This window comes from Solenopsis invicta, chromosome 12 (genome assembly GCF_016802725.1).
Source record: "Solenopsis invicta isolate M01_SB chromosome 12, UNIL_Sinv_3.0, whole genome shotgun sequence".
Lineage (NCBI taxonomy): Eukaryota > Metazoa > Arthropoda > Insecta > Hymenoptera > Formicidae > Solenopsis > Solenopsis invicta.
Genome location: NC_052675.1, coordinates 17,235,404 through 17,251,766, shown reverse-complemented (window position 1 = coordinate 17,251,766; position 16,363 = coordinate 17,235,404). Strand labels below are relative to the sequence as shown.

The 16,363-nt window shown below is 34.4% G+C and overlaps 1 protein-coding gene across 2 annotated transcripts in view; it reads right to left on the bottom strand.

Moving 5' to 3' along the window:
• LOC105195968 (low density lipoprotein receptor adapter protein 1) overlaps positions 1–16,363 on the bottom strand; it is an 88,182-nt gene that overhangs the window by 59,791 nt on the left and 12,028 nt on the right. Inside the window, exon 1 of one of the 2 annotated variants that reach the window (XM_011161643.3) lies at positions 12,537–12,787. The exons of the other annotated variant lie outside the window; for it this stretch is intronic. Within the exon in view, the coding sequence (XP_011159945.1) occupies positions 12,537–12,579 (43 nt within the window). The 5' untranslated portion in view covers positions 12,580–12,787. Of the gene's footprint in view, positions 1–12,536; positions 12,788–16,363 lie in introns of those variants that run through there. 2 annotated transcript variants of the gene reach the window in all.

Genomic DNA, 16,363 nt, shown 5'->3' with positions numbered 1-16,363 from the left:
AAAGGAAGAGAGGACAAGAGATCCGTCGAGAGAATAAGAAAAATTTCGTGACCGTTAACCAGCTGCAGGCAACTGCGTGCGCTTACGTGCACATGAGAAAGACGAGTCGGATGCATGCTCGAGATCGGCTGATGCAAGTCCGGCGCAGACTCTCGCGATGGAAAGGCCAGACATGCGAAAGAATTCAGGGTTTAAAGTGTGTAAGTATAACGAGTCGTCGTCGTCGTCGTCGTCGTCGTCGTCGTCGTCATCGTCTCGCAAGTTCGAGAGGAAGGCCGATTACAGTCACGAGGAGGAAAAAAAGAAAAGAGTGGTCGCGGGTGGAGAAGGGATAATTGGGCCCAACGGCAGTGCATGTTGCACGCCGGCTGATGCAACAATCGGGCCTCTGGTCAGCATTTCCTTACTGCGGAAGGAAGTGCAGACGGTTGAGACGATCGTCTTTCTCACTCTCTCTGTCTCTTCCTCCTTGATTTCGAGATCTTGAAGGCCATTAAACTTTCCCCACATTTCGCTAATTAGTCCATGCGGTTAAATGGAGCCATTTTGTCACGCTGCTAAGTATCTCTTTACGCATTGCAAAGTCTTCGCTCGTGTGTGACAGCTCCAATTTCTGCTTTCCTTCCAACTTCTAAAATGCTTTCCCTCTAAAATGAGTAAATCGTAATAGTAAAGTGATAAAAGAAAACTTTTTAAATTTTCTTTGATAGTTTCTCACACAAGCGTCCGCAAGTAGTAAAGTATCATATTTTTTTTTATATTTTTGATAATAAAGAATTTTATGCATGCCATTAAAGAAGATCAACAAAAAAAGTGTAATATAGCTAAATGGAAGAAATTCTTATTTCACAGTTTTACCATATGGAAAATTAATATCCGACTTTTTTGTGAACGTATTATTGTCTTTTTATCATTTAATATAGCGCGAAGTTTCCGCCATTCGCGATTGGAAACAGAAAAGCGTACACCCATTCTTCTTCGTTAGGATGTAGAAGCGAGCACGCTGAAGAAAAGATACGACGCTGAAGCGAACAGGTCTGCTTTTCAGGGGCGCATACAAAGAAATCTGGACCGTCCCTATTATTTGATAAATGTAACTTGACATTTTTCAAATAGAATATGATAAAGACATAAAGTGAAACCGTTATAGAATAATTATTATGTTGCGATTAATAAATTATATATTATCTCTCTTTAATTGATGTATATTACAAATTTTAACAAGTTCGTTTTGCATAAAATTTAGTAAAAGAAAACATATTTCGATTTAGAAATAAAAATAATATTTATAATAAGATCTAAAAAAACATGTAGAAACTGTCGAAATTATTTTCGACCTCAGGATATCATTTCATTTGTTTCATTTCGAGATTATATCGTTTCAAAACAATGCGATTTTAAATTAACTTTTTGCTTTAAGGATTTCTTAAGATTGTGCACGTAATATAATTTTATCCGATATGTATAGTCATCCGAAATTCCTGCGTGCGTCCCTGCCGCCTTTGTTTTCACAAGGTGGATGCGGTGATGCCCGTATTCTCGAAGAAGAGCCACGCAAGAACCGTAAATCTCGCGGTAGCGGAGGGTTCGAGAACACTTTTTCTGCCGGGAAAGGTGAGAGAAAGAAAAGGAGAGAAGACAAAAAAACGGCAAGCAAAAATCGGATGGAAGAAAAAATGGCTGGAAAAAGGGCGAACTCTTGTGCAAATTCTCTCGCAGAAATCAAGTATAATAATTTCTCGGGGGACACCCACGATTCACTCTCTCTCGCCACTGTTCTGTTCACCGTTGGTCGGAAAAAATATGATTATCCTATGACTAAGGAAGAGCTTGATGCTGCGATAGGATTGTCAGAAAAGCTAATATAGGATCGAGCTAATATAGAAGCAAGATGTAACATCGATCCATGTAATTTTATTTTGTGTAAACAAGAAGAAATACAAGGAAAAATAAATTTTTCCACTGAGAGAAGTTTTTTTCTCTCTCTTTTCAATTCTACATTTTTTTCAGATAGTTTAGAATTAAAATTAAAATGCTTGATCAAATATTGACCACTGACGTATGTTACCATAATACATTGCCATTTATATTGTATACGTTACTACACACACGGAGGGAAAAATTAATAAATTTTAAATTATTTATGAAACCTTTATTAAATGTAAATATATATTTATTTAGTACCAGAACCAATAATTTAATTTAAATATCATTTTTTATTATAGAATAAATGTTTATGCACCGTAAGTAAATATTCATTGGTATTATTCGAATAAATATTGATTAAAATTTAGAAATTTCTTCTCTCAGTGTACATAAATTTATTTATTACTATATATTGTCGATATAAAAGTGTAACGTATTAAAATATTTTTCACGATGCCGTAGCGTCATTATCGTAAAAGCCGTTTATAACCGAGTTCAGTGACAGTCCGAGAGGCGCTCTTTATAATTCCAGGCACGAAATCGCACCGAGAAAGTTCCTTTATTTTCCTATCGGAAAATGTAGCAGGAACGAGGTCAACTCATGCTTACCCGTTCTCCGTGAAAATCGACAAGAAGTCATCGATCAAAGTCCGCATTAAAAGCATTCGCATTCGTCATTCTTCGTCGACTATTTAAGTCTCAGATATCGTTATGCATTCATGTACACAAAGCTGATGAAAGTAAAAACTAATGCGGATTTATGCTCGCAAAAACTTTCAGCGCGATATTTCAACGCTAACAAACAAATGGCGCGTCCGGCGCGCGTCGCGCGCAGCATGCAGCGTTATTTTCTCTTCAAGCCTTTCGCGCAGTCAACTTTATTTTTGATGTGAACGTATAGGGCCAATATAAAATACTCTCACTTCCATTTAAAATTATTTATTCGCTTTTCACTGTTTAACTTTTGATAAAAGCTGTTTGATAAAAATTCAAAGGGCGCAGTTTGAAAATAAATATGCCGCGGAAGTATACGCCGCGAATATACAATAAATATAATTTACGGCGTACAATCGCTCGTTCGCCACCGTGCCGCGCGGAGAACGAGGATGGAACCACGAACGGTTGTTATTCGTGAATATCGCGGACAGAGTATTCGCGAGAGAATAATATACCGCGGGAAAAGCTCGAGAATTTTCCATAGTATGAGCGCATGAAAAATTATACATCCCGGTCGCGGATTGTAGCAATTCTGGAATAATGGAATTACGACAGGTGCGGGAGTAAAAGGAAAAAAAAACGAGAACATGGCGAATGTAGTAATCCGGTGCTTGATCTCTCTCGCAGAGAATCTCGCGAGAAGTACAAAAGCTCGGCAGCGCGCGATTCACAATCGATTCGTAATCCTCGTTTCCTTTTTCACTCGTCGGAGCGAACGAGCAGAAATACGTCGTCAACTGTAACGCCGGACAATTCGCGTAAAAGCTAGAACAAAGAGGCAAAGTAATACCGCACGGGGGATGTGTGCGAGAGACATGACAAAATTTCAAAACGTCATGGCCCAAGGATGAATTTGTGCGATGCGAGTTCGGAGGCAGCTCCTTTTCAAGTTCGGCCTTCGCGCCCGACATTCAGTTAAAAATAGAACAATAGTGCGAAATTAAATCGTATTAAATACTGAAATGTGTGAGATGCAGACGTAAGCGACGAATTCTATAGAAATTTTATATATCGTATATATATGGTGTAGAATTAATTTGATTTAATTAATAAAAATAAGATATATTAAGATTTTCATATATATATATATTTTTTTTTATTATATATAAATCTTTTAATAATTTTTAATATATGTATATTTTATTTTTACTAATTAAAATCTATTGTCCTAAAATCGTCCGCTAGCTCTTACTTATTCATTTACTGATTTTGATTTCATTCGGCAACCATGAACTTTAAATCAGTATAATCCTCTAACTTCGTACCTCTTCACAATTAGATTTCCATCTAAATATTTGCCAAGAAAGAATTATCTTCGAATTCTCTAGAGCTTTTGTCCCCGCTGCTGATTCAGTCCTATCTCCTTTCTCTCGCTTTTCTCTTTCTATACGTCCTTCCTTCATTTTCTAACTCGTACCTCACCTTGAAGAAATGCCGATCCAATTTCTTTTCTGCAGTTCGAAGACCGCCGTTTGTGCACCGCCAGACGTGCTAACGTTAGATTAAATTCGACGACGCGGCACGATTGCCAGCAACGATATTTCGCATCCTTGTCGACGTCCGAATGTATCTACATTATCTACAGCCAACGAGTTTCTCAAACATACTAATTTCCCCTCCGTTATCCCTTTGCTGCCTCGTGTCGCCGTTAAAACTGACGGGTAGATGAGACGGGTAGATCGCATGTGCTGAATAATCGCCAATCTCGCGCGTTAACGAAAATTACCGGGAACTCGCGTTTTATTAGTGCCGGTCGTTACACATGTCGAGCAGAATATCTGTAGGCTAACGAATATCATCTCGACCTCAGCAGTCATTATTTAAATTAACATTACACATGAGATAAAAATGGAGATAAATTTGATTAATCGTATTAATAACTTTTCCTCTCGCGCAGATATCCAAAGTATCTGTGAGAAACCTGCTCCAATATTGCAGTGTCATTCGAAATTTCATTCTTTTTTTTATCGTAATAAAAGTGCGCATCGTAGCGATATTTTAAACATTCTCTTACGCTTTGGATATATGTTAGAATGGAGTATACTTTACGAGGTAAAACGAAATTAAATGAAGATTTAACTGACTGCACGATGACTAGCGGAAATTCGCAGCGACGGATTGAACTAGATATTGATAAAGTATATTGCGTATTTCGCGATCATAATCGCCTGCGCTAATTCCTCTAGGTCAATCTCGCGACCCGCTCGTATAGACGCGTATATCGTGCAAGAGTTTTACGCAATTCAGCATGATAAAAACGTAAATATTGTACGGCGCATATCTGTCGAAACTTCAAGATTGATTCTGTAATACGAAATTGCGCGTATTGAACTTGACAACGCGCGATTTATGCGGCTATGTCGATGAATCCCGAGATTGAGAATTCACTTCTAGTCGAACAAAGATCAATTGTGATTCTTTATTGCGCATGCATTATTGGCATGTGCATGTAAATTGCATAATGTCGCGATAGCGATAAATTGTTATCATTCAATTGTTATCATGTCAAGCTAATTGTGTGATTTACAGTTAGATATACGATCGAAACAGTCACATGAATCCTTTATACAAAACTAAGTTTTATACAATTTAAATAATTTAAACGTATGTCTGTCAATTACGTTTATATTTCATTAGTTAACTGTTTAATTAATTTAATTCAATGATGAACTTTTTTAATCCTTCACAGAACTTCACAAAAAATTAAAATCTCAAATGTATATATAATTTATACCATGCAATTCTAAAACATTTTTAATCCTTAATTCGTGATAATATATATTTTTCGCAAGATAATCCATTGATCGCAAGAAAAACTTGAAAATTAATTTATACGCAAAGCAAATTAATAATATACGCATCAGTAAAATATGATTATCTGCGTAACTTGTAGAATCTAGTACAAATGAAGGGTTAATCACCCGTTATCATTATCTATTACGACATCCTAATTGCGTTAATACAAAACTGAAACACATATTCTCGTGTGTTATCTAATATGCAACGGTGCATATCGCTTGTCAGATTTAAAAGTCGCCTGGAGCGCAATAATATTTTGCACTGAGTACAGTATAATCGGCGCGCAAATATTGCAATAGACATGCAAAAGGCGGATGTAAATTACACAATTTCGCGACGGCAATATAAAGTATGCCATTATTTATCGTTAAAGCGAAATAAAATTGTCTCGTCGTCTGTAACGCGCGAAATGCGCGCGAACGAATAAACTCGCTTCTGCCTTTCTCCGGAGAGCGCAAGAAGAGCGATATTAATCTTTCTCACCTCGATGAAGAAAAGCCTGTCGCGAACGCATTTGCGCTATTGCCTTCTCTAGAAAAATGTGAAAAATCGATCGGCCCACGTGTCGGGAAAAATTAACGAGATTTAGTGAGAAAATTAGTCTTCCGACAAAAGTACATCTATTTTAGACGACGTTCTTAATTTAGACTTTTTTAAGCAGCATATATTAGTCTTTTTATACGTGCTAAAATTAAAAATTTTTTCAAGCCAAAGGAGCTACGAACTTTATTGTAGTAAACGTTTTAGATCATGAAAAAAATACTTTAATAAAAAATTAATATTTAAACGATTAATAAAGGAAGACTTATGTCAATTTTATGCAATGAATGAGTTAAAATTGTATCTCGTACTAAAGTTCATAAAGAAATAAGACAATCGATTCGACTTTATATATATCAGAGAGAGAGGGAGAGTTTTATAAGAAAATTAACAAAATGACTTAAAAAAAAAAAAAACAGTTATCTAGAAAAGAGAGACGTTCGCCACAAAAACATTTTAACTTTGATAAGATTATATTTGGACCATAGAATGCAGAATAAATAATGATGTACTTCTGCACACTTTAACGGCGAAAAATAAATGGATTAAGGTTAACGACACTGAGATGTGTATAAAATCACAATCTCGCCGGCAAATCCTTCTTCGCGGCGAGAAACCGAAGAAAGCTCTCGGCTGCTACCCGAAAAATCGAGCAAAATGTACGATAAGGGATTTGAAATTTTCAGCCACGAAGGGGCTGCACCCCTAAACATTTACAACCCCTAAGCTGTCTGCGCAAAACTTTTCCACGAACGTGACTCTGGATTTCATCGCCGGATTTCAACTGCTATACGCGATGCTATTTTCAGGACGGAGAAGTTAAAGAGGCCTCAGGATTTAAGATTTCAGTGAACAAGAAAATGTATTGATTGTGTAAACTAATCAACAATCTTAGGTTCTGCTTAAATCTCTCTCTCTCTCTCTTTTTTTTTTTAATTCAAGTCATCGATAATCCGGGATTTCTAAAATTAAAATTCATAACTCAAAATATTAAAAATAAGTTCAACCTATTACAATTTGAACTTTCAATAATAAATATATGCTTGATAATTCAAAAGAAAAAAAATATTGAAAAATTTTTTTATATAAACTCGATACGCAACGCTAATTTATATATTCTTATCCAAACTTTTATTAGATTTTCACTCAAATTCAGCACATTAAAAATTTATTTTACGTCATTTTCAATATAAACTTTTTTATATGTCCATGTTTGTTTCTTTCTTTCTGTTGCTGATATACAGTTATCTATTTCTTTGTAAATTATTAAAATATTATATAATATTAAATTTAATTAATCTCTGAAACACAATTAATAGAGTTTCCATTAAAATTGACACTTCAAAATATCCTTTATTTATCGTACCTTTATTTAACCATCAAAATTAATTGTTTAATTAAGCACGAATACTGATCGCGTTATTATTTATTTCAATTTCAATCCCATCAACACGTACATATACATTGACGTTTATAATCAACATGGCGTAAAATCAATTTTTGAAAGTATTAATTGTTCCGCTCTCACTTTACTCGCAACATTTTCGGGCGCTTTATAACATCGACTCTCGTGCAGCTGCACAAAGGCGCGCGCTACATTGATTAATCTACTTCTTGCGAGAGCTATTACTTTGCTACTGCTTCAAGACCATAAAGGTCAACGGCGACGTTTTGAGATGGGAAATGAATTTTCCGTCGAGGCACATAGACACGCAACACAGGCGACCCTCTAATGTCGCGGTTCGCCGAAAAGGACAGAAATTCAGTCACCGAAATGATGGACGCGCACGCTCGCATGTATTTGAATAAACGACGACGCCAGATGATGTAAACTCGCGAGCATATACAAGCATATGCGCAAACTGTAAATTTGTCGACTGGCGCACAGAGTATGCACTATGGCGCATCGTGTCCCCGGAAAAATGGAAGCGAGCTATCCTACAAGCAGAACGAAACTCGAGTAATTTAAAAACTGAAAGAAGGAAGAGAAGACCTTCAAATATAAATGACTGAGAGACGAAGTAGGTTTTTCCCGAGGAAAAGTGCAGTTGAATTGGCAAAACTTTTACAAAAGATTTACGTATACTTATTATATGCTTTTCTTTACGTTTCTCTATTTTTAAAAACTCATTACTTATCTGAGAAAAATGTACTACCACATATATACATTTCATACATTAATAACTAAACTATAATCATAAACGAGCAGTATTAATATTACGTAATAATAATAAAAATTGATAACAATTTGATTATCTGACAAATTTTTATATAAATTGCCGGTCAAAAGATACACAAAATATCACAAAGAAAAAAACATACACAAAAAAAATTATTATCAAATCAACAATTCATTGTTTCCTAGTAAGTAAGAATACCAAATTTTCTTCAAAGAATGTATAATCTTAAACAAACATAATTTGCTTACATGAACAAATTTTGTTTCTTTATGTAACCAAATTATAAGATTATAAATTCTTGCAAATTAAAATTATAAATATGAAATATTTAAAATTGTAAATTCTTCTTTCAAAAAGATTTGATATTCTTGCTTATAGATGAAACAATGAATTGTTGATTTGATACTAATTCTTCTCTGTGTATAATAGATAAGTAAACCTTTTTTTGTATGTTAATTTCTGCAAGAGAGAAAACATATATTGTCTGGAAAAAAAATATCTCGTCTTTCTAAATTTTCCGAGAAATTCTTATAATAATGTTGAAATCAACGACAGTTTCTTTAAAAGAATTTCCAAAACTGATGCAATACTTGTGGCTATTGCGAATTCGTAAACGACTCTTGCTATCGAATTTGAGCGAGCGAGATTACGAATCGACGAATTACGGCATCGACCGATTTCTGACAGAATTCACGATTGGCGAAAAGTGAAAACTGCACCGCTTTATTATGTAAAGCCACTGCGGAGAAACGGAAATTATACGTTGCAAGGAAACTGTACAAGAAAATACCGAATTATCGTCGTAAAGCACAACGCAAAAAAAAAAATTAAAAGAAGCACTATTTAAAAAATTCGTTAAAAAATCAAGAGTGAAAGGAAATGACGCACGCACGATAAAGGCGTATAATTAAGACGTTGCAATGTGTAATGGATGCAAATAAAGAAAAAGAGAAACGATTCCGTCGAGAAAACGCTGACACCAGTTGTTTCCAGCGGTCCGATCTTATTGATCTTGTATGAGTATCGCTCGATTAACTCTTTATAGCGCGAGTTATTGAATTTCTCCAATATAACAAATTATCTTTCATTCAAAATGAGAGATACGTTTGTATTATATTTTCTCGTTGAATTTATCTCTGTACAGTGATGAATTAGAATTCTCAATCTACTATCGCAATTTTTCTTTCATCCTCCACAATTTCCTCCAAGTTGTAAAAATACAGATCCGAATATGGAACTAAAACGATGAGGTTTATTAAGAAGAACAATACTGTTATTTTGATAAAAAAAATCTATCGGCAACAGTTTTTCTTCGAACAATCAATAATTTCCCGCCATTATTTTGATTTCGCCGTTCATAATTGCGCAATTCGCGTTCGCGTTATTATTTTCCGAGAGTCGCAGCGGAGCGCGTGTTTTTGATGAATTCAAACGGCCCGCAATAAATATTGACTGATATTTATTCCGAGCGCGAAAACGCGACGCGTTCAGGATCGATATACGCGAATCGCTTGACAACTGTAAACATGACGTTGTCGCCGTAAAATAGAATGCGCGACAACGCACAATGTACGTCGCACTCGTATCTTCACAAACGAGCGTATACGCGACTTCAATATTTCATCGTATTCGATATACGCGTCGCTTGTTCCACAGTAAGGCAGGGCGGTACGCAATTTCGCAGTGAAATCAAAATAAAACTTGTGTGCGACTTTTATATTTGAATAAAAATTACGGCCGCAATGTATTGAGACATCAGTGCAACGACCGATTGTATGAGACAATTTTTTAACTTACGCATGAAAATTACGCTTACAAAATTTATCCTTTATTTGTGTTTTTAGAAACTAAAGTTGAATATCTGCAAATAAAAATCTGGAAATTTCATTGTTCCAAACGCGTTGACACGTATAACGTACAAAATAAAATTCAAGACACATTGAAATTTTAACCTATTCTGCATTGTTTTTCTGAATGACGAAGTGACATTTCAAACAAAGAACGTTCGATTGTGTACGAATAATTTCTGAACAAATCAAACGTTTTATTTTTAAAATATTGGCGTCACTTTGAAGATATTTTGGTTATACAATATGAGCCAAATTAATTTAAAAACAAAAAGCTTCTTTTTTTCCTAATCAACAATAAAAAATTTTGATTGCGAATTTTGACCCTGAAACTGGCAGCAAAGAAGAAAACAATGAAAAATTTCATTTTGGTTTGGAAAATAATTTCTTGCAGTGAAAATTACTATAATTTTGCCGCAGTTTTAAATAAATAAATTTTAAACAAATAAGTGGATCTAAAGTGAATTTTTGTTATTTATACAAATATTTATTAGAGTTTGATTAGTGTACATAAAAATTTTGATTCAATCGGTAATGCTACTTTTCCATCAAATTTCCAAATACGTGTTGCAAAATCCGATTTTACATAAGAATCAATAGAAAAACTTGAGTAACTTTTAAACTAATATGTTGTAAATTGTGCTCAATTTTTACGCAGATACTCAAACGTATAATAATATTAGGATGTTCTACGATATATAATTTTTAAATTTCTGGTAATGTTTTGAAATACGACCCATACTTAATAAAGTATTATCTAACATCACGTTGATCGGTCAAATGTAAAAATCATCTTGTTTATCATAAATTAATCGCTCAAATAATTGAAATTTGCACATGATGATCAAATTCAGTTCTAATTAGTTGCAGTACGTATCAATTACTATTTGCCCAATAATTATAATTATTCTGCTACTCGATCGTATTTATTTGCCGTAGTTTGATTACATTTCCAACCATGTTCCGCATCAACACAGGTTTTCGATAGCACCGTTACATCGATTACGACGATCGGTGTGCGACAATCAGCTGGGGAAATCGCGCCGCTCGCAAACTGTTTCATTTGGCGGCAGCTGAGCGCGTTGTCGCGCGAATTACACCGCGAATGCTGATTCGCAGTCTCCCCAGGGAACGGCATGTCCCGATCAATTCGAAACTGCATTAAGACGAAGGCGATGGCCCTCGAATCGTGGCGCGAGTCCTTAAAGGGAGCGCACCGTCGAGATGCGCTTCGAGAATCTCTCCTCTCGTCCCCGGGACGGAATTCGATTACGAACGACTTTAGTCGAAGAGATGTGCTACTTAGCGAGATGGGAACCGAGAGGAAATAACGTCGCGCGTTGTATCGAGAATACCGAGCGGCGAATAAACGGCCTTCGGGTTAAAAATTTTTATTAATCCAATGAAAATAAGCTCGCGTGATATATTAAAATAACGAATTTAAAATTGCTCTGCAAATCCAAAATATAAAAGTGAATAGAAAATAATAAGAATTTATATGTCAAAGAGATGATAACAATTCTTAAGTTCCTCTTATCACATAGAATGTCACATAAGTGATAAGAATGAACTTTATGTCAAAAGAGAATTATTAAGAATTATTATATTGTATATTCTATTGAGTAACTTGCGTGAGATAATTAATTCCTCGATATAACATTTATTAAATTATATCGACAAAATCTTATATAAAAAATAAATAATTTTCAATTATGTAAATATATTTATAAAAATAGATGTAAAAGTGTTGATCTTTTATAAAATATTGATAACTGTTTATCATTCGCATATAATCTTGAAATAGTATTTCAGCAAAATAATGATGTCGATTCATCTTAATGGTATATTTGCAAAATTAAATTTAAAAAAAATTGTTTAATAATTAAACAATATTTTAGCTGTATTATGGAACATTAAGAAATATAATTAATATACGTACATGTTTTTTATATAAATGCATAATTATAAAAATATTGCAGCATGAAATATTACACATTCAGTATGACATTTTAAACAAAGAGTTAAATGATTTCTTAAATAATTATAAAATATTTACACCTTAAACTTAGATTTGTCTAACTTTTGATAAATATTAGAGATAGAGATAAATATTAGTAGAAATTTTATTTTGAAACTTTTGCGTTATGATGTATCACTTTAGCCTTTAGAGCAATTATTGCAAAATTTTCATCGTTTCGCGATGCCATTATTGTGCAATATTAATGCCAATCGGGCTTTCAAACTAATGCATTCATTGACCTACATTATATGATATTTGATGTGACTTAAAAATGTAAGTAAAAACTGTTTTTTTTTTTTTTTTAAATCAATTTTAGACACATATTAGGTTCAGATTTTTTTTGTTTGATGTAGACAAATGTACGGATTATAATTTTGTGGGTTGGACGTTTCTTGCATAACTAAGGATTATATTCATACTAACATAAGAAATTGAGAAAAGCGAACGTCGTACTTTTATCCTGCATTAATTGAATGAAAAAAAAAATCCCCAAAAAAAAGGACTCACTTTTATGGCGGGAAAATCTGCGAAGTTTCTTAAAGAACGGCATGCTGCCTCGCTCTTCCCTGCGATGGAGCACTGCGTCGCCGAGATATTGACCCAATGTGCCCAATCGATCGCGATCCACGAGCCACGTTCACCGACCGAGATCGCGATCGCGAGAAGTGAATGAAGGAGGACGGTCCTCGCTCGCGAGCGTGCCGACTCAAAGTGTTTCGTGACTCTGCCTCGTGATTCTCGGCGCGCACAGCACACGCGTATGTACGTCGCACACTCTCACGAAGTTTACTACTTCTCCCCCGCGGCGGGGACTAGCATGCGTTACGTCACTTTCCCACTTAATTCTTCTGCTCCCTCCATCGCGCCGCGATCACGATCTACGTGGTCACTACGTGCGTGATCCGGACTGATGCTGACACTGCTGTAATCGAACATTTCCCGACGTAATTATTTGCGTGGCCTATTTACGGGAATAAAGTGATTTTGAGAAATAAGTTTTCGAAAAGAGCGAAACTCATTATTTGATTTTTTTTCTATCAATATTCTAATTATATTTTTACAGTATAACAGGATCACGTGAATGCACAATATTCGAAATTAATTATTCATGTAATCATGATCGAGGCAAGTAATAATTATTCTTTACAATAATTATATGTAATAGCGTATCTTTTGTGGCGCGTTCCGATTTCAAAACAATTCCGCTATTATTTAACGTACGGTTTAATAATTAATTATAAAATTAATAAGTTTCTTGTTAATGTAAAAATTTTGATATTGGAAAAGTTAATGTAAATGTTAATGCTCTGCGAATTCTTGAACGATATTCGCTACAGTTAAGCCGAGCGAGAAATTATTCGGGCGGGCGCCATTCGTTAGTAACGTGCTCAAGTTTTGCGCAATCAAATTCAAATTAAAAGTGTTAACTTTAGAATTAAATTGAAATTAAAAATTCCGTAAAATTCTACGGAGAGAAGGAGTTTGTAAATTCTGAAATAGTCAGAAATTATAACCAGTCATACGTTTGAATTTTAAGCGTGCCAAATATAATAAATTTCACTTTAATAATTAATTATTCAAATAAATTTATTTCGCCATTTCCACTTCTTTCTTTTATATCATTATTCAAAAGCCGTCTGAGTCAGCTCACTTATATTAACAATTCTATCAGAGATTCTACCACCCTTTAGTCTCTCTTTCAGGACGATTCTCCGACTTTGTAGTATATATGTACACTGACTATCGGAAATGTCTTATCGCCGATAGGATCTATCGAGCTCTCACGTCTTGAGAATTGTTCTCGTCCGCGTCGTCCTGCTATCTTCGCTGAAGGATTCGGCAAGAACCGCGCAATCGTCTTTACGACCGCAAATAGAAAGGCAAGGAGGAAAAGAGCAGAAATTGAACAGCCCTGACGGCAGTCGCGACTTCTACCCCAATTCCTCTTATCTGACCTCGGTGAAGAAGTTAGCCTCGGCCAGGTTAGCTTAGGCCACCATCCTTCGGATATTCGCAGATCCGTTTACTTTACGACGGACTTTGAGGCGATTGAAAAATACGAAGTCGACAGGGAGCTACATTTCGTATGCGAAAGAGAGAGAGAGAGAGAGAGAGAGAGAAAGAGACGGAAATAAAAGTAATTGTCGGGTGGGGCCGCGGATAATTGGCGGGAAAACTCAATTAGCTTGCCGAGCGAGACTTTGTTAATTGTCGGAAAGTTCAAGCTCGGAAAGGTCGCATTGAAACGGAAAAGAGGCGGCCCTGGTTGAGCAGTTCGAGCACAGCTTAACTGCAAAAGCGCAGCTTTTCCCGAGTTTGAGCTCGCGTTATCATAAGCGCGTGATGACGAGGTTCTAAGATTATTCGCGATTTAATTTCTTATAAAAAAGTAGAGGAGGAATCTGCCTTTAAAAAATAAATCACAGTGTTATCTATCAAATATACTATTCGACAATAACGGATAAATATAAAAATTACATGTAATAAATGTGCATGCGAAAGATAAACATATAAAAAGTATATATGTATCAAATGAAATTCCAACTAAAACTTTAATAATGTTTCTTAGATTTTTAAGAAATCCATAAAAACTTGCAATTATAAAGATAGAATTATTATTAATATTTTTTTATAAACATATATTTAAACCATTTTTTAAATTAATAAAAATTCTAATCTAATTCGGAAAGTTATATCTGACGTATGTATAATGCGATGAACCTGTGGCTGGCTCCCGGCATTGACTGGACAATATATTTATTTTATAAGCAAACTTCCTCACAATTTTGTATGTAATGGCGCATCGTTGCGGATTGTATGAAACTTGGCAAAGTGCTTGTAAATAGGCATAAAGTGCAATTTGGAAGTATAATTAACTTAGTAAAGGGGGAGGACACGCGATGCGCAGATGTCACACCTCAGCGAAGCCGATCTATGTAGTTGGAAACAGGAGCCAGAGTTTGAGCTTGTCGAGCTTACCACGCGGGACTTTCTGCGTAATGCGCTTTTCATTAAAGTTTCATGTCGCTCTAGATTAATATTGAATAACGTTAAGATAATTTTGCATTGCTCAATGGACAAAAATGTCTCCTACCAACTCTGACCATTTAGAGCGTACTTCTGTATTTATATTATTCATACTTCGATCTAATCTCATTTATTATTGAATATCACCTTCGTTCATCTTTTACCTTTTGTCGAACTTCTTTTATTAATTAAAATAGAAAATTTCGAAATACTTAAAAATAAGAACATATTAGTAATAAAAAAATGAAATATTATAACACTTGATTTATGATAATCATAACTATTTGCATACACAGAGAGAAAGAGAAAAATTTTTTTAATTTACTTAACACAAAAGAATTATTTACTCGGTAGGTCCTGATTGCTTATTTACTTGCAATCTAGTTAAAAAGTTCTTAATTGAAATATTTATGTAAGTAAAATGAAATAATTTTTAATTAAATAATTTTTTATTGCAGTTCTAGAAAATATTTACTGCTAAATAATTTTTAAATTTCAGATAATCAAATTTTTTTAAATATAAAAAAAACAATTTAATCAAGTGTAATAATATTGTGAGCTTATAAAATCATTATTTAAATGTAAAAAATGTAAAAATTATATACTTAAGGTAACATATGTATTTACCTAAAACAAAATCTCTTTACTTAAATAAAACAAGCAAATATTTGCATCAAAATACACGTTTTAAAAAATTATAATTTTTCTCATTAAAAAAATATTCTCTCAGTATAATTATAATATGAATTTAACAAGTTGATATGATACAATCCTCTGCATGAACTAATTAGGTTACAATTAAGTTACAATTGCAAAAAAGGCAAGATTATACGTAAAATAAATATAATCTATTATTTTTCATGCGTGTAAATACAAGTGTATTACTATTTTAGATGTAGTTATATATAATAATTACAATTCGTATTCAAAGTATGATAATCTTATCTTGTTTCAAAATTACAAGCGTTCAATATTTATTTACAGGACGCGGTATTTTGATTTATTTTGGAAACACGATATTACCTATATAAAATCCAACGACAAAGCGCGCTCTCTTCAAACGTCTGTAATAAGAGCAAGATTTCTCCCTATAATCGTCGAAGCGCTCTGCTGACGCTTTTAAAATAAGCAACTCCGGCAGCGACTTTTCGACAAATCGCTTGTAGAAAATGAGTCCGAGTTTCTCGAGGAAATCCAGTTTCGGAGAGAAGTTAAAGCTCTCTTCTTCGCTTTTATTCGTAACTTCTGGTACGCGTTCGAGCTGCTACGATTCTCGATTAAAATTCGCGAGCGGCAGCATGGGCAAG